This window comes from Eptatretus burgeri, chromosome 5 (genome assembly GCF_056783735.1).
Source record: "Eptatretus burgeri isolate ZD-2024b chromosome 5, Ebu_testis_v1, whole genome shotgun sequence".
Lineage (NCBI taxonomy): Eukaryota > Metazoa > Chordata > Myxini > Myxiniformes > Myxinidae > Eptatretus > Eptatretus burgeri.
The window spans coordinates 82,817,602-82,842,209 of record NC_140965.1 but is presented as its reverse complement, the minus strand read 5'-3'; the positions used below and the strand labels follow the sequence as shown (position 1 = coordinate 82,842,209).

The window sequence follows — 24,608 nt, the reverse complement described above, 5'->3', positions numbered from 1 at the left end:
TAATGGCGCTGAATGCGTGGAGGGGGATTTAATGCAGAAGACCAACGAGAAAGAAACTCGCAGCGCACACATGAAATTCCCATTAGACATAGGCGAGTGATTCTAACTATCCACATATACTTAACGAAATAACTAAACTTTGGGTCAACTGTATGTGTGAAGGCGAATGGTTTCCAGATTCGTAACAATAAGACAACAGAACGTCCTTTGCATTTCGAGCAACGGAATTGATCTGGAAAAGAACATGACAGATATGTATTTAGACTGTAAGAACCTGAAATTGAGCCAGACATGTGAACTGTGAAGTCCAAAAAGATCATGTACAATGAACCTCCTCACTGTGACTCTCAAGCTTTAGTCATGATTATTGTTTAATCATGGATGTTTGCAAGTTATGGTGTTCTACAGTGATGGGCACATACATATCCAAGTGTTTTATATCCAAGCCAGGCATACATCCAATTAGGTGGGATGACTGCATGTGATACCTAACCACCACTCCCCCCCCCTACCCCCAATCCCACACACTTCCACAATGAATGAAAAAAAAAATCTTCACATGTTCATGTTGCAATTGCTCATGTTCTGTCTGTGATTTATCTCTTCAATCCAATACTTTCCCGCCCTTCTCTCCCATTTGCCCTGACCTTCCCATTGAGTGGATTTTGGGTTTGATGGGGTTGTGCTGTGGATGGTGTTGTGAGGGTTGCTGACTTAGGGACTGGTTAAAGTTGCTGAGTAAGACAAAAATGTGGCTAATTAAATGTTAAGATCAAAATTACAATTTGAACCCTTCCTTACCTTACAATTATTCTCAAAGAATTATTTTCGTAGCAGCTTGTACGGAAGGTGTGATTTGATCAATCGTGGGGGTTTCAACTTGGCAATCAAATCCAGTCCTGGAAATCCAAACAGAGAAACAGAACACTGAAAGGCTTACCGATGGATTTGAACCTTGTATATTTTTGTTGTGAGAGTGGTTCAAAGGTGATGTGGGTTTTAATAAATAAAAGTCAGTTTATGGGATATCGATTCATTATTTGAGAGACAATTGCTCCTTCTACTGTAAGTAACCAAAACATAATCTTATGTTTCTTGCTTTAATGCAATCAAACGGAACACCAAATACTGCATTTGAGTCATCAGGAGGAACCTGGATAGGATTCACATTTCAGCGACTACTCCTCTCCCCTCAAACCCATTCAGGCATTGCCAAGTGAGCCTTTATTCAAAAAAAAAAAAAAATTCTGGCTGCCAAACCATGTGTCTGATCAAGTTGAAATTTAAAACATGTATTCCACATCACTACTAGATCACAATTGTGAAGTTTCACATTGATCGATTAAGCAGTTCCAGAGAAAACATTATTTAATGTTTTTCTTAAATGTAATATGGCTGCCAAACCATGTGACATCAATAATTCCTGAACAACCTTGTGCATGGATGCCTTGGGGAACATTTATGTGACGTTTTCCCTCGATCTGTCCAGCTGTTATGGAGAAGAAGATTTTTTTTTATATGTTTTAGGGTAAATCCAATATGGCTACCAAACCATATAACCAATGACAGATTTGTGAACCTTTTGTTCCTCAGGGATAGCTGGTCATATTTGTAAAATGTCATCTGAATTTGTTTAGCCATTTTAGAGAAGAAGATTTTTGAAGGTTGTTTTTTTTCAAAAACTAATATCGCTGCCGATGGTGGAAGTATTGTGCACTTTTGGTGAAAAGCATGAAATTTTGCACAGTTGTCGTGTTTTACCTCCTGAACAATATTAGATATGGGGCCAACTGAATTTTTTCCAAGATGGCGGTCATTTTCAAAATGGCCACCGCCATGGGCGAAATTACCGATACAACCATATAAATGAATATATTTCCTATGATTGGTTGGAAAATTGACCAGAAATGTAAAATGTCACTAACTTTTACCTTACGTTTCACATATTCTTCATTTCTTAACCAAGATGGCTTTCAAATTCAAAATGGCTGCTACATGATAAAATGGTGACAAACATATGAACGTGTAATGTGGTAATTGTACCGTGCATCACAGTTAATCTGTGTATATCGCACACGTTAATCCATTCATTCATCCTTCATTTTCTTCTTTCAGATCAGTATCTCCATATTACAGTGCATGCTGTTGTTAGTTGTAGAAGCTGTGGTGGTGGTGGAGTAATCAAAATACCAACAATGGCTAAATCCTTCAATATTTTATACCCCAGACAACGTCCAGAAACTCCTTCAACATCTGAATCATCATCGCCGATAGATTGGACAAAATGCATTTTGTGTCAAGAGACATCAAAAGAACCACTGCGATGCCCAGCTGACTCAAAGAGGACTGATATTGACATTGGTACACTTTATGATAATCTTGCAGGTAATTTGATAGGATTCAAAGAGCTTCAGAGTCTTCCAGATAATATAAACTTATCAAGGTTAGACAATGGAACAGGAGTTGCTTCAATAGCTGTTGCTAAACAGCTAAATGGCACAAAAAAAAATGCAAGGATGAGTACAATACCAAACTTCAACGGGTAGAAAACAGGAAAAGAGATAAGTGTAAAACCAACAGTGACTCGCCAAAAAAGAAAGTCACTCGCTACAGCAGTGGTGGTGCAGCCAGAACATCGCAAGACACTTGCTTCTTTTGTGGTGAAAAATCAGATAAACTCCAGAAGGAATCGAGGGAGAAACTAGACAGAAATGTTCGGCGATGTGCAGAAATTGTGCGAGACCATACGTTAGTTGCTAAATTGAGCGCTAGAGATATGATGTCCCAAGATGCAATGTACCACAGCAATTGCTTAAAAACACTCTACAAGAAAGCAGTCAGTGAATTGCTCTGACAGTGGAGAAGGTTCTTCTGATAAACAACTGCACGGCATTGTCCTGGCGGAGCTGCTTTTGTATATCGAAGACTGTCATGCAGAAAGCCTGGAGAATGACGTAGCACCGGTGTTCAAACTAGCAGATTTAAATCAGATGTACACTTCAAGACTAAATGACCTGGGAGCAGAAATCTACGAGAACAATCAACCAGAATGAAAGAATGAATATTAGCCAACATACCAGACTTACAAGCCCACAAGCAAGGCAGGAACGTTCTTCTTGCTTTTCAGGATGACATAGGACTGGTACTAAAGAGGGCATTGGAAAGTGACTTTGACGAGGAGGCTATCGTGTTAGCCAAGGCAGCTGAAATCGTTCGTAAGGACATTCTGAAGCCTGAAAAGTCTGTATTTATGGGGAAATTCTCCAAGGAGTGTCAGCACCAATCAGTTTCCAAGTCTCTGGACGACCCTCGTTGGGATGATAATGGGTGGATCAAACATAGTGCAGCAATCAAGCAATGCTACTGATACCAGGCGATACTAACCGTCTCGCAGGTTATATGCCAAAATGTCATAATTCGACGTCGTGAAGGATTCACCTCTCACTACCACAGTGTGGATCGTGAGACACCCCTGCCTATTTATGTCGGACTCCTCATCCATGCCAGGACAAAAAGTGTGAATTAATTGACAATGTATGACTTTGGGCTCTCCGCATCATATGACAGAGTACTTACCATTTTAAAGGATTTGGGTAATGAAGTTTGCGCAAGATATGAAACAGAACATGTTGTTCGTCCTGCAAACTTACGCCATGGTCTATTCACCACAAGTGCAGTTGATAACATAGACCACAATCCTACTTCCACGACCGCTCAAGGGGTACATCATGGCACAGGAATATCCCTCTTTCAGCACGCGAACAATGATGTCCATGGAGTAGAGACACACACAGAGATCCTCTGGCAAAGTGAGTCTAAAGAGAAGACCTTATCAGAATTGCCAGAGGAATACACCAGCATACCACCGGCTTCCCTACATACAAAAGAACTAACAGTACCAGAAGTTTCGGTTCTCCCGCCTGCTTCATATGAAAGAATGTATGCAGCACTGCAGGACAATGCCAGGTGAGTTCAATGTGTTCTCGTAGTAGGACCTCGCTTATTGTGCATCTGCCAACACTTGTATTTATTTATATTTCGAATAATAGTAGATTATTGTGAATATGAACACTGAACTGTCGCACTGTTCATGCCTATATGCTTATTTCTTGTTGCTTTATAGGTGGCTCAGTCATGTGAAAGACATAGTTGTCTCACGATAACACTGTGCAAGATATGGAGGTCGATCTCCTCAACTGCTTAAGCATGGTGGCCATCTTGGATTTCTGCACCATTTTTAAAATTGTTGCAATGTTGAAATATGCAAACATCAGTATAGAAACTAACGATGCAAAATCATGGTTAAAGAGCATGAAAAATATGAAATTAGTACATTTGAATATTACAAGTCAGAAAGCAGTTTTTTACTCAGTGGCAGCCATTTTGATTTGGCGGCCATCTTGGAAAGAAACTGAAATGGCCCCATATCGAGAAATGTTCAGCACATTAAAAGCTACATCTGTGCCAATTTTTCATGCTTTTCACCCAAAATGCACAATTTGTCTGCAATCTGGCACCATTCTGCAGCACTACGAATCACGTCACCAATTATAACATCAAAAAACATTTTGTGGACCATTTTATCCCGAGATGACCTTCAAAATTTTCATCCTCATCGTATGTCGCGTTTTAGTCCTGTTATTTTAAACCTAAAAATGCCTTCTGCTTCTCCTTAAAAGTGTTCCTTGTCTCACTTCTCAACCACCCTGGTCTCTTTCTGTTTCTAGTTTTACACCTCATTGGAATGCACTTCCTCTGCACTATACAGATTTGATCCTTAAATGTTTCCCATTTCTCTGATGCTGATTGCCCTGTTGTTAAGAGTCTCCCAATCTACATCACCCAACTCTCTCCTCATACCCTCAAAGTTTGCCTTCCTGAACTCTAACCCTGAACAGAATCTTTTCACACACAATGTTATGGTCACTTTATTCTAAATGCTCCCCTACCTCCACCATATTGGAATCGTTACTTAAAAGGTCCAACACTGCACTCCCCCTCATGGGCTTATCTACAAACTGGGTTAAAAAACAATCCTGGACTAAAACTAGGAAATCCTCATCCACTCTGCCATTTCCCTGTTCTTCTACCCAATTTATCCCTGGCAAGTTAAAATCCCCCATAATCAATACTCTTCCCTTACTACATGCCCTTTTGAATTCATGTACTCCTCCTTCCTCCTCTTCCTTTACACCTGAAGCCCTATAAAAGCATGCTACCAGCATCTTACTATTTTAACAATCTCTACCCATACAGACTCAACATAAATCCCCTCCTTATCACCCCTTTCTCTTGATATGCCAGGTGTTAGCTTAATGGTTAGGGTGGTGGGGTTGGGATCCAAGAGTCATGTGTTCAAATCCCGCTGACCGTTTAATTAATACCTGGGGGGGGGGGTCTTCCGTGGTCTGGAAAACGAGTTTTTCCTTGCTGGGATGATTGAGCCATTCAATTATCCTGTGTCGGAGTGGCAACCCATCCAGGATTGTGCCCAATTGCCAAGGAGACTGCTTGGGCAACACAAACGCTCTGTACAGATAATGGTCCCAATGGATTTGATTTTTTTTTTTTTTCTTGATGCAATGCCCTCTTTAATCCACATTGTTACTCCTCCTTCCTATCACACCAATACACCTTGTAGCATTCTAATGCTGTCCTCTAGTTACTCTCCTCTTTAAGCCACATCTCACTGCAACTACAGGGTGTGTCAATAAAAGGTTAACTAACCACTTCAAATAACCTTTGTACTTTTAGTCATTACCTCAATTTATTGTTTTGTTTTGCAGGAGTGATCAATGATCTTTGGTTATGCTTGAATAACTTCTCCAAAGTTTTCTACGGAGCAAAGATAAACATCGTCAAGTGGTATTTTGAAACCAAAATCAATTACTTCTGTCCAGACGAGGTTCTGTACTGAATCTAGAGTGCATCCTAGAAACAAGCCAAGCAAGCCAGCCCTTTGGAAACTTGTGAAAAAGTTCAAAAGTGAAGGGACGATTCTTAACATTAACAAGGGAAGGTCTGGTCTCCCAAGAAGTGTACGGTGTGAAGGAAACATGGAACGAGTTTGTGAGTCAGTTGTGCAAAGTCCAAAAAAAAAAAAAAATAAATAAATAAATAAAAAAAATCGCATTGACAAAGATCGGCTGAACTGGGTCTTTCTCCCAACAGTAGCAGAAGAATAATGAAACAAGATTAAAACCTCTTTCATTACCACATCACAACAGTCCATAAATTGACGGATGGGGATAAAGCAGCACGAGTCGCATTGTGCGAGATGCTGCAGAAGATGGAGGCAAACCCAAACTGGATTCACGATGTGGGGTTTAGGGACGAGGCACACTTTCACATCAATTCACACAACATGATTTTCTGGCGGTCCAGACACAGATGAGGTTGAAGAAAAGTCGCTTAAAGATCGGAAAGTCACTGCTTTTGTGGCTATCGGCTACAGAGGTGTGTTTGTGCCATATTGGTTTGAAGAGAATAAAACGGAAGAACGGTTACCATCCCAACCACAAAGCCAACACCAGGCTTAAAGCACCAATTCCACATGCTCTTTTGGGCTCCTAATCCGAGCAAAAAGGACCCAATAAAGAAAGGTCCTTCCCCAATAAACAAAGACCCTCAAAAACTCACCTCCTTGCCAGCAGACAAAGCTCCTCAAACTCACCCCCTTCCCACTTCACGAAGCCACTCGAACCCCTGCTCCTCCTCAACATTCAAAATGTGCAAGTCGTCCAAATTAAAGGATCCACAATGCAGTGGAAAATGTGCATTTCAGATCCCAATGTATATCCATTGCACATTAGTAACAGATCAGCAATAATGGCATAACAACACACGCAATGAGCAAAATGCAGCTTGAGATCATTTTACCAAAAGGGGGCAGTCAACCAAAATTACATTAAGAGCACCAGAAAGTAGTTGAAAAAGGTAATGATTTATTCTCAAACATTTAGACAGTGGGCCAAGCATCCAAAATGTCTAGTTTTTGACTTTTGTGACCCACCTCTAGTATCCACCTGAAATTTTGTAGATCGAGATAAAAAAAAAAAAAAAAAAAAATCACAGAAAGAATTCACAACTCATTAGTGCAAAAAGTTGCACATTAATTAGTTAAGCTAATTAGCAAAACTTATAGCACCATATTGTGTCCATTCTGAGATAGCGGTTTATTACTCAATGGGAATTCTGTTGTCCATGTACTCACAGGGAAACGACATGAATGTGGGTGATCTGTCTCTGTCTCTCTTCACACACACCAGCACAAACACACAGGTATAAATAAAGTAATGTGCAAAAACAGTAATTATAATGCCACTAATTGTTGATCAACAGACCTCATTCATCAACACAAAAGCTGAACATACAAGTCAGGAAGATATGCACTGGACTGGCATACCAAAATCAAACACAGTGTATCATAATATTGTTACGGAAATGGCCCTTATTAGGCTACTAAATATAGGATTAGCTCAGATCCACCATTAAATGCATTTTTAGCTAGGTTGTTTGGTAAAATGGACGTTACATGTGTGTCGGGAGGTATAAGAGGCTGTTTATTGTTTGTGCAGTGGTGGTGGTGGATCGGGAGCTCCCTCTTCTTCCTTCCCCATCCCGGACGAAGCCCCGCCCAGTCAGCTGAGAGGGTGTGGCCAAAAAGAGGAAGTGAAACTGAGGGGAGGAGTTTTGTTGGCTTCGAAAAGGGGGAGGAGCCAGTGGCGAGCAAGCAAGTGAACGAAGACCTGGTAAAAAAGGGGTTCAGTTTGGGGAAACGGTCAGTCTCGAGGCGTGCTCTGGTTTCGAAGCGAGCGAACGAAGGCCTCGTAAAAAGGTTGAGTTTTGGAAAACAGTCGGGTTTTCCAAGGCGTGCTAGTGTTTCGAGGCGAGCGAACGAAGGAGGGACAGTGTTGGATCTGCCGGGAGAGACGCTGAACCTGAGTGCGCAGTCAGCATTTTTAGCAGTAAGAGAGGCTGCCTGCACGTCGAGTCTGCCTTTTGGGGCAGTGGGAGAGGCGGCCTGCACGTCGAGTCAGCGATCCACTCTTATGAGGAGGTGATTCTGCCATGAGAGAAGCGACAGTCGGCTTTGAGAGGCGAGAGAAGGGAAGGAAAGAAAAGGTGATTCTACAGAGAAAGAAACCGAGAGGACGGAGTTGAGAAGTCGGGCTTCGAGGCGGGAAGGCAAGAGAGGAAAGGACGGAGCCTCTGACGGTCCTTGCTCACCTCACGGCTCGACACGTTTGCCGATCCGCTTGCTGGAGCCCGGCACCTCGATTTGGGTTTTCTCTGGTGCACAGGCCAGGCCTGAATTTGTATGCTGGACCTTGAGAGAAATCAGCTGAGGCACATCGTTAATCTGACGGTCTTGTGCCGTCGACCTTACGCGGGGTCAGAGCTCGCAGAGACCGCGTGCAGTGCGGAAAAGGCAGGCGAGCGCAGCTGGGGGCTCGAATCCGTGGACATCCGCTTGTTAAGAGCGACATCCCACTTTTGACACTTTCCTCTCGTCCATGAAACCTCACCAAGTACTCTGTCTTGTCTGCATGCATGCAGTTTGTCTGTCTTGTCTGCACGTTGTACAAGGCATATCTCGGTAGCGACCCCCTCGAAATCTGTAATCCGTAGTTCTAGTTAAGAACGGGTTAAAGATTGTTAATAAAAACATTGTCGTGAATGTTTTGCTTGTGTCGTATTCCCCGATGTTCCCCAATAAATCTGGGTGGTTCGTATGAAGTTGCCACTATGGATTAATTTGTGTCACGTCGAGGAACAATCCGTTTGATTGGCATATAAAACCAAAATGGTTACAGACTGGCAGAAAACGCTCGGCATCTGACAAAACCAGTCTGTAACCGGGGTTCTATTTCCCCAACTGGTAAGGTTCAGGATTACGTTGGTATCACGATTGAAGACGTGTGACCCGAGGCCTGTGCTGAGCCAGCCGGCGTTTTAAACCCCGGAGACGGCGGTGGTGAGGGTGGCGCCAAGAGTCGGGTGAGAATCCCACCACCCCGGATCCGCAACAATATCATCCATCAGCAAACTAATAATCAGTCATTCTTTGTTCAATCATCGATGCATAAATCAATCACACACCAAAGCTGAAATTATTTACACAACACTTTTTTTTTTCATTAATACGTATATAATATCTCCATTACATATTTTAAACAGTGGCAAGATCATTTCAATTTCAGTTTCCACAGGTGAGTATATTGTTGCTTACAATTGGAGAGTTGGAATTCTTCACATTATTTCTTCAGCACTAAGGCAGATTACATGAAATGTTTAGATTTACTCAATATATGTACATGTACTGATGATCAAAGTTTCTTGAAAACTAACCTTTTTGCCATCAATAAAAAAAATATATGTATGCTACAAACATATCTCAAAGTGTTTTGCATAGTTTTATCTGTTGCTTGCACCTATAAATGTTCCTTTTTATAGACAGATATTTTCTTCTGTTTTGTCATCATTATGCGATGTTTTCCAATCATAAATAAAATCTCAAAACTGGAGAAACGTTCACTTAATCAAAACATTGTAATGTGTATTATGACTTCTGATGATGATAAGCATGAGCAATCCAATTATAGTACTTGCATATTGATGATGGAAACATGTACTTGATACACTTCATAAAATTGCAAACTCACATCTGAGCTTCACTGCATACATCTTTTTTTATCTTGTTTAAATAATGTTCACCATCAAAATAGCATGTTAATGTATAGGAAAACTGGAAACTTTACCAATGTTATTGTCGAGTAATATGTGTCCACTCACATTGTGTATTAATCATTTTAACAAGCTCAAATGAACTAAGATCCTCGTCCTCTTAATGATGACTTCATAAAAACGAATATGACGTCATTGTGATGCATCAGGTTTGCGATAAATTATCTGTGCTAATGCCCGGCTTGATTCCCGCAAACAAAATTCAAACACCTTGCCTAGTTTCAGAGATAATGGTATAGGCGATTTCCATTTGCGGCGATATGTCAACTTTTTTTCTCGGAAGAATTTCCAAAATCGAAGATGGTTACTGCCTGTGCATGGACTTTCTGCATATACGTGGCAAGTATCACAAAGATCCGATGAAAACTCTGGGTTGTAAAACAAAAAAATGTCAAAAAATAGGAATGACGTCATAAAAATTGGTATGACATCATAGTGATGTATCATATGTGCGGTAATTCATCTCTGCTAATGCCCTGTTAGATTCCCGCAAAGAGAATTCAAAAAGCTTGCCTAGTTTCGGAGATAATTTTTAGGCGATTTCCATTAGCGGAGATATTTTGACGTCACAACTTTTTTTTCTAGGAGGGATTTTCAAAATCGGAGATGGTTACTGTCTGCGCAGGGTATTTTTACATTTATATGCCGAGTTTCAGGAAATTTCGATGAAAACTGTAGGCTGTGAAACAAAAAGTCCACAAGAAGAAGATGAAGAACAACAACGTGAGTAAGACTTAGAGATCCTCCACGAGGATCTAAAAAGTACAAGCAAAAATAGTAGCCTTTCTGTGAAATGAATTCTTTCATGTTTAACACGTTCATGTAAAACATTGTGGTATCACAAAGTAATCTACCGACACAAGGAAAGTTCACCATTACCATATAGTGTAATTATGACTTGATAATCAGGATGAATCCAAGTATAAAACAGATAAATTAAGGAATCATTTACTTAATACGCCTCACGACATGGCAAACCCACATGTGAGGTTCAATGTATATGCAAACTGTCATCCTGTTGTAATAATCAATTGTTGAGGAAAACTTGAACCTGTATTAATGATGACATTCGAAACTAAAACACATCCCTTCATGTTTTACTTTTAAAATAGTTTACTAATCAGACTAGTAAAATACTGAACTTGCTTTTAAATGAATTCTTTCACTTTCAAAACTTTCTTTCATTTACATTATATTGTCTTTTTCATTTGAAGGTGCTCAGTTATGGAGCCAGTTCCCTGCCAACTTGAGGTCTTCTTCATCTGTTGACAAATTTAAAAAAAGAAACTTTGAAAGCAAACAGAAACTGTGCTTTATAAATATTGAATTGATTGACTGAATGTACTCATCTGAGTCTACTTGATTGGAATCAAACTCTTTCATAACAATAGATGTAGAGTTTCGGCAATCGACCCTCCTAACAAAGATTTGTGTAAAATATGCCAATGTGATAAAAGTTCACTCTGATCAAAACAATGTATTAATGAACATTTACAAAAAATTTCATCTTATTGCAATGCATTTCATCTGCATTATTCATAAAACCTGCAAAGAAAAAGTGGAATCTGTAATAATGATGACAATCGAAAGTAATACACATCTATTCATATTTAAAGACTAGGACAAATACACTAAATTTGTTAATTTTCAGCACCATTCATTTACAACAATGTGGTATCACACAATGATGACACGGTCACTGTCATGGAGCATCTACTCATCATCATCAGAGTCTAACTCTTTCTTGGTAATAGAGTTTCTGCAGTCCACACACTTGCAAAGCTCCGTACATGACACACATGCTGTCGACAAGAACATGTTCCTTTGCCTGTATCAGACGGCTTCTCACAGCTCGAATTTCAAGTCCATACTCCATACTTGTCTAGATTCCAGTTAGGATCATTGACATGTCACGGTCAATTTATGATTGAACTTCAAAGGATGATACTGATAGCAGAATTTAGAGCAGAACATCCAGTCGGATTCATGACAGTTAGATTCTGGTGGATAGTAATCACTGGGTATTGATTTTGACAATACTGTCAAAAATTAGTTTACGGTAGAAAGGAGATCCTACCTTCCAGATCCGTCGCATTCATAAATATCATCACCGGGCATGGCATCGGAAGCTAAATCAGCTGCAATCCCCACACTGAGCCTGTGCTGGCTATGGTGTACTTGTAGCACCTTTACAGTGACCTTACTTTCGGGGCTTCCTTCCACATCAAAACAGAACTCCGAAGAACTGCCTTCAGAATCTTCGGCAGCACTCGAATCAAACGACATATACGCCGCCATGACAGCTAGTGAGTTTACAGCTTACCTGAAATGAAGCGCGTGATTGGTTGATGAGTGTGGTGCTGTATGTCAAAAGCATTGTGATTGGACGAAGTCACAATTTCGGGTGTTTTTTTCCATATTTTGAAAAAATGTGCAAGTTTTGTGCTTGACGAGTTTCAGATATGATTTCTATTATATTTTCACACCACATATTATAAATACAGGTAGATAAACGAGGTGGGTCACGAAACTAAACAAAACGGGAGCTCGGCCCATGGTCTAATTGTACAATGGGGCAAAATAAAACTCGCTCGACAATTTGAGGTGAAGTACTTGTAAGGTTTACCTTCAACAAGAAGAAATGAAGATGTACACAGAAACGGGAAAAGGAAAAACACTCAAGCCATAAACTTAAGCATGAAAGGATTTTAAGATACATCTTGATGATGATATAACAATAATGTAGACACTATACAGTCGAATGTTGTCAATATCAAAGTAGTGGACATGGAGCTTTATAAAGAGCCACGATACACGTGGCCATCCTGAAAATGATACAAAACGTGGAGTGAAAATGAAGGAATAGTCAAGAATTGTTCCACCACATCTTTCCACCTGCCCCTTGACCCCACAATGCACATACCATAGTGTGAACTAAAATAAAATAATTAATTCTACCTCACCTATTCTCACAAAACTTAGAAAGTATGGATTGAGCTTCCAGTAACCTTAATGCAAACTTTGGCAACAAACACCTTGCAATTTGTCCCAAAACAAGTGCTTTGAATGATGAATAATGTCTCAGACAAAACAGGCAGCCCATCAACATTTCCTGTTCCTTCTTTCCCTAATTTGTTGAGTGCAACTGTGGCCCCACTATCAGTTTACCTTTACAACCATCATCACCTCACTCTTCCATGAGCCTCGACCTTGTATAAATTTTGTTTTCTTTGTTACAGAGGATATGCTCACCAACAATGACAAACATTTATACGAATGTAATGGATGCAAAATCATCAAAGTTGACGCTTGAGGAATATAATTTATTGCACGAGCTGCCATCAATTGCGGTAGTCTGTCAAGAGAGTCGGGCAGCGTAGCAATGCATTCTCGATCAGGAAAACCCGCACAGCTTTGTACGTGCCAAAACAAAAACGACTCACGTTGTAACCCTTTTGTCAAAGCTGTACGAGGATCTTTACTCTGGTCTCATTGTGCACAACCGCACCGAGCTCATGATGGTACTGGTCGCGCTGAGCTGACACTCCATGGAGAAATTTGAGCATTCTATTTGGCCAGGAAAGAAAAGCCATGCAAAATGGTGACGAGGGGAACAAGTTAGAGTTTAAACTCAGGCTCAAGTAAACACATGTGAAGGTCAGACAACAAAAAGGTGTTCGAGATTATTTTCATACAATTCCTCGCAAATGAAGTGTGGTTCATTCATTTCATATTATATATATATATATATATATACATATATATATACATATATATATATATATACATATATACATATATATATATATATATATATATATATATATATATACATACATACATATATAGTCAACCCCCGCTTCATCGCGGTTCACCGATCGCGCCCCAGGTTCCTCGCGGGTTTTCCCTTGGAACGTAACTAATTTTTTCTGCGGATTACCCCGGTACATCACAGTAATAATATGTAAAATATAAATTACACTGAACAACAAAAATTTTTTACTGGAGATGTGTAAAGTGATTTAGACTAATTTGGGTACGCTGATTTCAAAAATCATAACCGTTTTGCTGTATCACGTCAGGATTTTCAGTAACAGAAATATTCCCATTGCCTAGAAGTCAGGATTTCAATGAAATTTACAAAAATTCATTTATTCATTTATTTCATCATGAATGCTTCAAAATTATAGAAATTACAGAAAAACTCCACTAGAATGGAATTAAAAATGCTTTAGGCATTTGGCTTTGCGTTTGTGCTGCTCTGTGTCAGTTTCACGATGCAGGAAGCAGCAGAAATCGCCCATCATGTTCGGGTTGTGCCGCCCTTGGTAACGAGTCTCCATGAGTGAAATCTCTTGGTGGAATCGCTCGCCGTGCTCGTCCGAGACTGCTCCCAAGTTGTCAGGGAAGAAGTTCAGGTGCTGGTGTAGGAAATGGATTTTCAGGGACATCCTGGAGCCAAGTTTCCTGAAGGACTCCAGCAGCTGCTGCACTATTTCTTCATAGTTGTCCGCGCGCTCGTTCCTCAAGAAGTTGTCCGTCACAGCTTTGAAGCTCCTCCACGCTGCCAGCTCTTTGGGGTTTAGAGTTGTCGGAAAAGTTTCGTCCTTCATAATCTGTCGGATTTGCGGTCCAAGAAAGACACCAGCCTTGATCTTGGCCTCCGACAAGGTGTTGCCAAACTTTTCCTTGAGGTATAAAAACCCACGCCCATTCAGATCCATTGCCCGTACAAAACTTTTCATCAAGCCGAGCTTTATGTGGAGTGGTGGAAGGAAAACCTTGGCTGGGTCGACAAGGGCGACATGCTTCACGTTGTGTCGACCAGGTACATGCTCTTTTCGCTCTTCCCAATCTTTCTTCGTCCAGTGATTCTTGTCGTCTCTGCTATCCCAGAGACAAAGGAAGCACATGTATTTCGTGTAGCCTGACTGCAGCCCTAACAACAGCGCCACCACTTTCAAGTCTCCGCAGATGTGCCAGTTGAAGTCATTGTACTTGATGGAATCAAGCAGCTGCCGCATAGTCTCATAGGTCTCTGTCATGCCGAACGCGTGAGCCAGTGGGACTGATGGTTTCTCGTTGCCATTGTGGAGCAAAACAGCCTTCAAGCTGTTCTTCCCGAGTCGATGAAGAGGCGCCAGTCTGCAGGATCGTGATCACACCCAAGTTCTTTCAACAGACCGTTGATGTCACTGCAGAATGTCATCGTGTCTTCCATCTCAAAGAACTCAGCCATGTCTCTGTGACGTGCTCTGAACAAGGATATCTTGGTGTTAGGTTCAAGTAGATTCCACTGCTGCAGCCTTGATCCAAGCAGCTCTGCCTTCGCCTTTGACAGCGAGAGATCTCTTACAAGATCATTTAAGTCTCCCTGGTTCAGAAGGTGTGATTCTTGAGTGTCGGGTTCAAAAGGTTCATCATCACCATCCTCTTCACCACTGCTTACAGCTATGTTCTGATCAGCTGGAGGTGTTGGAACGGGGTTCTCGTCATCATGAGGCACAGGTTTACGAGCAGAGACGCAGTCAGCGTACTTGATGTGACCTTTAGTCTTCTTGTTGAAGCCGGCGATGCTTGTGCAGCAGAAATAACAATCATCATGATGATTCTGCGGCTCGCGCCATATCATGGGCACCGCAAATGGCATGCTCGCGCGCTTGCCCACCAACCACTGAGTCAAGGTTGTGTGACAGCTTCTGCAGCAGATGTGTGGTGCCCAGCTCTGTTCTTGGTCCCCCACCTTACACCCGAAGTAGTGAAAGTAGGCGGCCTTCATTTTCACTGCTGTAGATATACTTCGCTGTTGATCTTTTTTGGTATACCGACCACAGACATAACAGAAGTTGTCAGGATGATTGGAACAGGAACGCCTACTCATCTTTATCTGAAAGAAAGAAATATAACACAAGTTAACAACAATTGTACGAAATAGACATGTTAAAGACATATGTAAATTTCATTGAAATCCTGACTTCCTGGCAATGGGAATATTTCTGTTCCTGAAAATCCTGACGTGATACAGCAAAACGGTTATGATTTTTGAAATCAGCGTACCCAAATTAGTCTTAATCACTTTACACATCTCCAGTAAAAAAATTTTTTTTTAATTTGTTGTTCAGTGTTATTTAAGCAATAAATAACGCGTGGTGCTCGACCAGTCACACAACGCACGAGACAGTTTCGCTTGTGAACTTCGAATATTTTCTACGTTTTTTTTCTCCAAGCCCCACGATGCCGCCCAAACGCCCTGCACCTTCTAAAGCTTCTGGCAAGGAACCGAAGCGCCAGAGGAAGGTCCTGGGACGCTCCAGGAAAAGGTTAAGGTAAAGGTGCTCGATATATGCTTCGGGAAGGAAAAAAGGTTTGCCGCCGTTGGACAAGCACTGCTACCCAGCACCTCAAAACCGACCAGACCAGACTAGTCGATCTCCGGCACCTCAAACCCAATCACTGCCAAACCGACCAGACCAGACTAGTCGATCTTCGGCACCTCAAACCCAATCACTGCCAAACCGACCAGACCAGTCGATCTCAGGCACCTCAAACCCAATCACTCCGAAACCGACCAGACCAGACGAGTCGATTTTTTTGGGGAAGCTTCCATTCATCGCAGATTTTCACTTAGCGCGTTGAGGTTTGGAACGTAACCCCCGCGAGAAACGGGGGATTACTGCATATATATATATACATATACACACACACACACACACACACACACACACGTATACAGTGGGGAGAACAAGTATTTGATACACTGCCAATTTTGCAGGTTTTCCCACTTACAAAGCACGTAGAGGTCTGTCATTTTTTTATCATAGGTACACTTCAACTATGAAAGACGGAATCTAAAACAAAAATTCTGAAAATCACATTGTATGATTTTTAAATAATTCATTTGCATTTTATTGCATGAAATAAGTATTTGATCACCTACCAACCAGTAAGAATTCCGGCTCTCACAGTCCTGTTAGTTTTGTCTTGAAGAAGCCCTCCCATTCTCCACTCATTACCTGGATAAACTGCACCTGTTTGAACTCGTTATCTGCATAAAAGACAGCTATCCACACTCAGACTCCAACCTCTCCACAATGGACAAGACCAGAGAGCTGTCCAAGGACATCAGGGACAAAATTGTAGACGACTTGCACAAGGCTGGGATGGGCTACAGGTCAATAGGCAAGCAGCTTGGTGAGAAGGCAACAACTGTTGGCGCAATTATTAGAAAATGGAAGAAGTTCAAGATAACAGTCAATCTCCCTCTGTCTGGGGCTCCATGCAAGATCTCACCTCGTGGAGCCTCAATGATCATGAGAAAGGTGAGGGATCAGCCCAGAACTACACGGCAGGACCTGGTCAATGACCTGAAGAGAACTGGGACCACAGTATCAAAGAAAACCATAAGTAACACACTACACCATCATGGATTAAAATCCTGCAGCGCACGCAAGGTCCCTCTGCTCAAGCCAGCGCATGTCCAAGCCTGTCTGAAGTTTTCCAATGACCATCTGGATGATCCAGAGGAGGAATGGGAGATGGTCATGTGGTCTGATGAGACCAAAATAGAGCTTTTTGGTTTAAACTCCACTCGCCGTGTTTGGAGGAAGAAGAAGGATGAGTACAACCCCAAGAACACCATCCCAACCGTGAAGCATGGAGGTGGAAACATCATTCTTTGGGGATGCTTTTCTGCAAAGGGGACAGGATGACTGCACCGTATTGAGGGGAGGATGGATGGGGCCATGTATCGCGAGATCTTGGTCAACAACCTCCTTCGCTCAACAAGAGCATTGAAGATGGGGCGTGGCTGGGTCTTCCAGCATGACAACGACCCGAAACACAGCCAGGGCAACTAAGGAGTGGCTCCGTAAGAAGCATCTCAAGGTCCTGGAGTGGCCGAGCCTGTCTCCAGACCTGAACCCAATGGAAAATCTTTGGAGGGAGCTGAAAGTCTGTGCTGCCCAGCGACAGCCCCGAAACTTGAAGGATCTGGAGAAGATCTGTATGGAGGAGTGGGCCAAAATCCCTGCTGCAGTCTGTGCAAACCTGGTTAAGAACTATAGGAAACATCTGATCTCTGTAATTGCAAACAAAGGTTTCTGTCCCAAATATTAAGTTCTGTTTTTCTGATGTATCAAATACTTATTTCATGAAATAAAATGCAAATTAATCATTTTAAAATCATACAATGTGATTTTCAGGATTTTTGTTTTGGATTCCGTCTTTCACAGTTGAAGTGTATCGGTGATAAAAATTACAGACCTCTACGTGCTTTGTAAGTGGGAAAACCTGCAAAATCGGCAGTGTATCAAATACTTGTTCTCCCCACTGTATACACGTATTTCAGTCTGCATTGAATCATTTACAAGCACGACAATCCCACATGGTGTCCATATAATCATTCTGGGAAGGTGGAAAGGTGGCGAGAAGAAACTTTGAATTAAAATACCTTTATAATTAATGTCTGTCTAATGTCAGATGATGTTGAAACATATGATGCAATTGGAGTTCTTGTGCAGGAGAAAAGCATCTCTGAGCGTTGTAAAAACGAACGCACTTGGAGTCAAATGCCAACGATGAAATAAAATATGCCTAGAATTCCTCAGGGACAACTATTTAATTACATAGACAAACAAATGACAACTTTTAACTGCGAGGCAGACATTCCCCTTCACCTCCCCCATCCTTTCCCTCACCTCTTCTCAATCTGAAGTTGATCACTACCATGCCCCTCTCCCAAGCATACATATAAAGACAGCCTCTCAAAATTGGTTCAATCACCTGACACAATCAGTGTGACATTCTCATGCAAGAGTTTCCATGTGTGCATGTTTTCGTCAACAGGCCCCGATCAAGGCTAACTGCTTGGTTGGCCGCCACACTAAAAGGCATCAATTGGCCAGGGGCCCAAGAGCAAGATCCACATGATGTGTTGGCCACACGGGCTCCACTGGTGAACATTCCGCATTGCTGTCAGGCTTTAGTGGTGACGCTGGGCTGTAGAAGTCATGTTGCAGCTTGAAGGCGATGTGCACATCACCGTCAGGACGTTGTGGTATGACGGTGACAAAGATGCCAAGCTTGTTGGCCTTTCGAAATGATACGATACTGCAAACACAGGGGAACACCATCAATATCACACAAGTTCTTACTCAATTTGCACAAACAGGTTAAAGCACTCGTCCGAACACTGCATTTATGAAAGGCAAAATAAATAATGCACAATGCAGTCAAACCGTGCAGGCAAGAATCTTACTCTGGGTCATCCTTGAAGTCCTCGGGTTCTGCAAGGTCATCATACTCTGCGGCTGCATCCCGAGCGGCCAAAAGCAGCTCCAAATCAGGCAGGACAACCTGACAGCACGTTGGATGATCATATGATCCATGAATCGATAACAACAAACAAATAATCCTATCTCTTATAATGGAGATAAAGTGGTAAAAGATTTGACACATCCACGGTTCAATGGTGTTGATAATCGGCAAAAATTGGTTTCGCCGTGCAAACCTTGGCTGTACTCAAAACGTCATCAGGGTCATCCTCAGCACATGGCTTCAAGGTCACATGGGTACGATTCTCCATGGGGTTCGTGAGTGTCAGAAGCATGCGACTTTCCTGCATCAAGAGGAAGAGAAAGAACGGAATTAATGCAGTGGTGAAAAAATAAAAAATAAAAAAAAAGCCACATCGAGATAAGACTGCATTACTGTCGTGGACACCACAAAGCAAGTTCCACACCAGCTATTGCAGCATACATCCTGACCAACAGGAAATGCCTGCCCCACAAATACCTGTGGTACACAAAACAGTTCTGGGAGCAGCCAGGACCAATTTAAACTAGAAGGGCACTCTACGACAATCATGTCATCAGATATGCCTCCGTCCACATTAAAAAAAATTAAAATAAAAAAATATTAAAAAGTTTCAAAATGGCTGCCGAGCCATGTGACAAATGACGTCATCAATGCCCCCCCCCCCATACAATTTAGCTCTAAATGACCCTCAATTTTCATACCGATTGAATAAAGTGTTCGATGCATGCAATTATGTCATAAAAAAACATCACTTATTTGCCATGGAGAGTACTTCGTCATTTGCAAAGTTTCATTTATTTATTTTTTTCCACGGAGCAGTTTCAGAGACAGAGATCCAGTTTTTTCCTTTTGTCTTACCACGTAACCTGTCGTAATCATCATTAAAACATTCTATATGAGCAGTTGCACTTTTGGTGAAAATTTGGTCAATCGGATAAGCGGTTGCAGAAAAAATTAGCATGGACGGACAGACGGACAACCCAAAAACATGCCACCAGCGACTTCGTCAGCAGAGGCATAAAAAGGCTCTTCTTGCTAAATAGTTGCACAAGCTCCGCATATTTGGCATGAGCTTAACAAAACTACAGCCCCTTACTTTCCAGTGGGAATATACTGCAGCTAATACTACAACAAAGATAATTTAATTCTCAATTGATCCATAAAATTGAGAATTAAATTATCTTCCCATTATTGGCTGCAGTGCAACCCTACAGGAATGAAGGGGGTGTAGCTTTGCTAAGTAGGTGGAGCCTGTACAACTGTTTTGAAAGAAGAGCCTTTGATTGTGATATATACATATTGTTGCGATTTCGCGCCCGCCGGCGTGCGATCGGCCACGTAACTGGAATCGCGACACGTCGCCCACCGGACGGACAATTCAGTCGTGACCCTCCGGGAACTACCGCCCGGAGCCAGTCACGGGTGGGGGTTTAACCTCACAACGATCGTGCCAATTGCCCACCCACGCAGGATAGGGCTGCTCGCCAAATTTGACCTACCTAAGTACCTGCGCAAGTGGTCGACCGGGCGATCGTACCTCGCCGCAGGTCGACTTGACACGAACCGCTTAAGCGGTTCGTTCCGTGCTGCAGAGATAACCGAGCGGAGTTATCGTCGACCTCGACGGTTCGGATTAATTACCGGGCATTTTAAACCCACTACGAACCCCTTACGTGATGCAAGATGGAGATTCAATAAAAGGAAGGAGACGAAGCAAAGCGGGAAACAGTTCAACAAGCAATGCACATTTATTTAAACAAACGGAAGCACGTATTTTACAGTCATACAATCATGCAACAAAAGCAAATGCAAGGAAAGAGTTAACACCAAATAAAAGGGGGCAATTATTTACAACACTTAAACAGTTCTACTTGTTGGACACGGCGCCACAGCATGCATTCAACCCGAAAGAAAAGAAAGCCACCCTCACAGGCAAGGAGGCAGACAGGTCCGTAGACCAAATGTACGTGGATCCTGGAGGATCGGCCAGGTCCACGAGACGGGGATGGTCTTACCCGCGTCCTCGTGACGCCTTGGCAGGCAAGCCGCAATGTTCACGCAGCTGCGCCCCGACTCCGTGCCCCTGGCGTGGTCGGCGAGCCCTCTCCGGCATGCTCCGCGCGAACGGTTTTGTTGGCACCACATTTAGGGTGGGGGAGGAACGGGGCCCCCCCCGGCACTATCCCAGCACGGATGGGAGGGGAAATTGCTGATGCTCAGGGAGAGGGGAATGGCTGGGTGGCTTGGACCCCGCGACGAGACGAGCGACCCCCACACCGCAACCTCGTTGCCGACCTTAGTCTCCACTTGACCTCGACCAGCAGCCTGCAACTGAACTCAACTGCAACTCAACTGAACTCAAAACCCAACTCAACAGCAACTCAACTGATCTCAAAACCCAACTCAACACCTGAGTCGCCTTATGCTCGCGTCTTTATAGGCCTCAGGAGGAGCCGACATGCAAATATTCGGATCAAAACGCGATTGGAGGCGGGGCCACGCCACCCTCTGTTCAGCCATTGGTTGGGCAAAAAGGGGGCGAGAAGCCTTCTTGATCCGAATTCCTCTCTGGGAAAGGCCGCCATTCGCGCTCGCAGCTCGATGCGTTTGGCACCAATCACCGAACGGGCCCAAGACAGCCCGATGTTCAGTGTTCACAGATGGTGTGGTTGCTGGTTGTGAAGGAGAAAGGCGAAGGTGGTGGAGTTGTTCAGGGGAGTTGTTAGAGAATGGCGGGTGAGGCGATGCTTGCGGGGTTGGGTTGTGGAGGTGAAGGTAGTGGCGGTTTGGTGGAGTTGTTCGGGGGCGTTGTTGATGGTGGCGATTTGGTTGTTGGGGTGGTGTTTGAGTTGTTGGCGGCTTAATGGTCAAAAATAACAATAGCGAAAGAAAAATGGCGAACTCAAAGCGTCGCAGCCCAGGTCAGGTATGGGAGCATGTGCTAGAACAGCGCGTCGCTGCGTCCACTTTCCGCCGGTACTCCAGGGGCCTCCGTCTGGCCATCCCCCAGGCAGATGCCAGGCCCATCCCCATCTCCTTGAAATGATGGTCAACCTGCTGCAACCATGAGGCACGTGGTCGGCCCACTGGCCTCCTCCACTCACGAGACTCCCTCGCTGAGAGAATCTGATGAGCAGGATCAGCGTCAGAAAAACGAGCCACATGTCCATACAGCCGCAACTGACGATCACGGACTATGCAGGTAACAAATCTCATCCGAGTCTCTCTCAGCAACCGCTCATTGGACACAAAATCCGAACAGCGATACAGAGATGCCAACTTTTGGAAATCAGAATTAGGGAGGATTTGCAACCGACATCAAATAATGTGCGCGAAGCGCACATCTCGAGCGCGGAGTACTCGACCCTTGCGGCGAGGTCCAGGGCCCGCCTTAGGGCCCTGGAAGCTCTGGGGTTCCAGACGCTCTCTAGTGCCCTCTGAGCCCTATTTTTGAGCATTTAACATATTAAGAATTCCCACTTTTTGAACAAAAAAAGGGGAAAATTGTGCACTTTTTAATGTTACATGTATGTTAATATTAGTAAGTTAGGGGACAATCAAAGATTAACAAAAAGCACAAAAGAAGCAATATTTTTCTTACCTTACTGGCTGGTACTACTGATGCTTGCTTTTTCCATGGCAGCTTTGCTGAGTGACAGCTGTGTGGCTCTTTTAGCCCTTCTGATTATGTCTTTGCTGTATTCTCTCTGGTAGCAAGGGGTGCTATGAGCTAGTTTTTCAATTAAGAGAGCTTCCAGGGTTTTGACACTCAAATTGGGACGAAATTCAGTATGATTCTTCCGTACAAGACTGAGTGCCCGCTCACATGATGCGTTCCGAATGAGGAATGACCAAGATTCCCTTCATCACTTTGCTCAAATTAGGATACTTCTTGGCACCAGTGCAGGGATCTGTGAGCTGTGAAATCCGATGCCACTGCTCATCCACTCTCACTGTCTCAGTAGCCATTGTAGCTATGGAGGCGTCTGCCTGGTAGTGAGCGAATTCACTCTCAAGACTGTCTATGTCACTATCACCGCCACTGAACAGACAGGGGAATTTCTTGATGAAAAACTCCACACAGTCAAACCCCACTTCTTGGTGTAGCTTAACATCCAGCACCTGAGCATGCTTGGCTAATTCATCATCTAGCGGCCAGGTTTTGAAGATGTAATTGCAGGCTTTCACATAATATGAGCGAACTGCACTGAAGAAACCTTGGATGTCTGACTCACTCAGAGTGAAGGTGGATTTCTTGGAGACTCCTTTGTTCCCTTATATACAGTTTGGCATCGTTCCCAATCATGAGGTCCTCATCATTCTTCTGATGATTTCTGTCAGAGAAGGGTACATTTACCAGAGCAACCGATGACACCGATGGTTTCAAAAACCGTACGAAGATATCTTTCAGAAGACCATTCAATTCAGAAGACCAGAAGACCAAGATCAGGAGATGAATACAGGGTTCGTCTCTTTGGAGCAGAAGATTCCCCTTCTCAAAAAGCTTGTTAGCATATCGAAGGAAGAAACAATAGAGTTTTGTTTGTGGAGACAAGAACATCCTGTTGACACGTTTTTCTCTAGATTCCTGCACAGTGTTTGAGGAAGATGCGCTTTTAGTTGTAGAACTCGTAGTACACTTAGCCGCAGGGCGATCACACTTGCGTTTACTGCCAGCAGAAGAGGTCAGACTCGTAGTACCAGATCCAATTTTACGTTTGAGGAGAGAGCTTGAGGTAGGTGCAGCCAAGGAAGAAGACCTCTGATTTGAAGGTTTTGCTGAGCTTCTATCAAGTGATTTGGCAAAAGCAGAACTTAACTTGGGTCCTTCTTTGCCTGTAGATGGGACTATCACAGTCTTTCTCGACTCTGAAGGGATCTGCTTTGTAGATGAACGTGATGAAGGGCCGGTGATGCTACCTGCTCTCAGCATTGGTTTTGGTGCTGTCCCTGCTGTCTTCTTCGCAGCAGATACTGCAGTGGTAGTGGTGAATGCTGCTCCACTAGTGCTTGATCCTGCAGTGCCAGTACTGGCAGTAGATACAGTGCCGTCCTTCTTGCTCGTTGTTAGAGTCTTGGCTACAGTTGGTTGCATTTTTCTTCGTACTTCTTCTTTGAAGAAGAGGCGAAGTGGCTCCCACTGTTCAATCAGCCTGTCTAGGCACTGACCAAGGGACAGCCACCTTGTTGTGACATGCTTCAGAATCTTGTGTGTCGGGGCATCACAGAGTTCTTGCAGTGCTTTCACTCCTTTGACGCGTTTACTACTTTTGTCCAAGTAGTAGTAAATATCGATGAGAAAGTCATCTAATTCAATGGGTAAGGCCTGAGCCGCCTTCTTGGCCGTATTGTGCATCATATGGCAAGGGCATCCCATGATGTAGCACTCTGGATTTTGTTTGTGGATATAAGCAGCGACTCCTTTGTGCTTGCCCACCATGACAGAGGCATTATCAGCACAAAAGGAAACACAATTTCCCCACGGAATTTTCCTGTCACTGAACTCATGATCAAGCAGTTTGAAAATGTTTTCTCCAGTGGAATCT

The 24,608-nt window shown here is 43.0% G+C and overlaps 2 protein-coding genes across 4 annotated transcripts in view; both read right to left on the bottom strand.

The window, feature by feature from the left end:
• Positions 1–13,467, bottom strand: part of LOC147026845 (sulfotransferase 1C2-like) — a 58,740-nt gene extending 45,273 nt beyond the window's left edge. Inside the window, exon 1 of the mRNA XM_085882690.1 lies at positions 11,825–13,467. Within this exon, the coding sequence (XP_085738816.1) occupies positions 11,825–12,045 (221 nt within the window). The 5' untranslated portion in view covers positions 12,046–13,467. The remainder of the gene's footprint in view (positions 1–11,824) is intronic.
• Positions 13,468–18,349: 4,882 nt separating this feature from the next.
• Positions 18,350–24,608, bottom strand: part of DCTN4 (dynactin subunit 4) — a 54,084-nt gene continuing 47,825 nt past the window's right edge. For all 3 annotated transcript variants that reach the window (XM_085882681.1, XM_085882679.1, XM_085882680.1), the window contains 3 exons: positions 19,256–19,363; positions 19,004–19,101; positions 18,350–18,855 (listed from right to left, as the gene is read on the bottom strand). In XM_085882681.1, the coding sequence (XP_085738807.1) occupies positions 18,639–18,855; positions 19,004–19,101; positions 19,256–19,363 (423 nt within the window). In that variant the 3' untranslated portion in view covers positions 18,350–18,638. The remainder of the gene's footprint in view (positions 18,856–19,003; positions 19,102–19,255; positions 19,364–24,608) is intronic.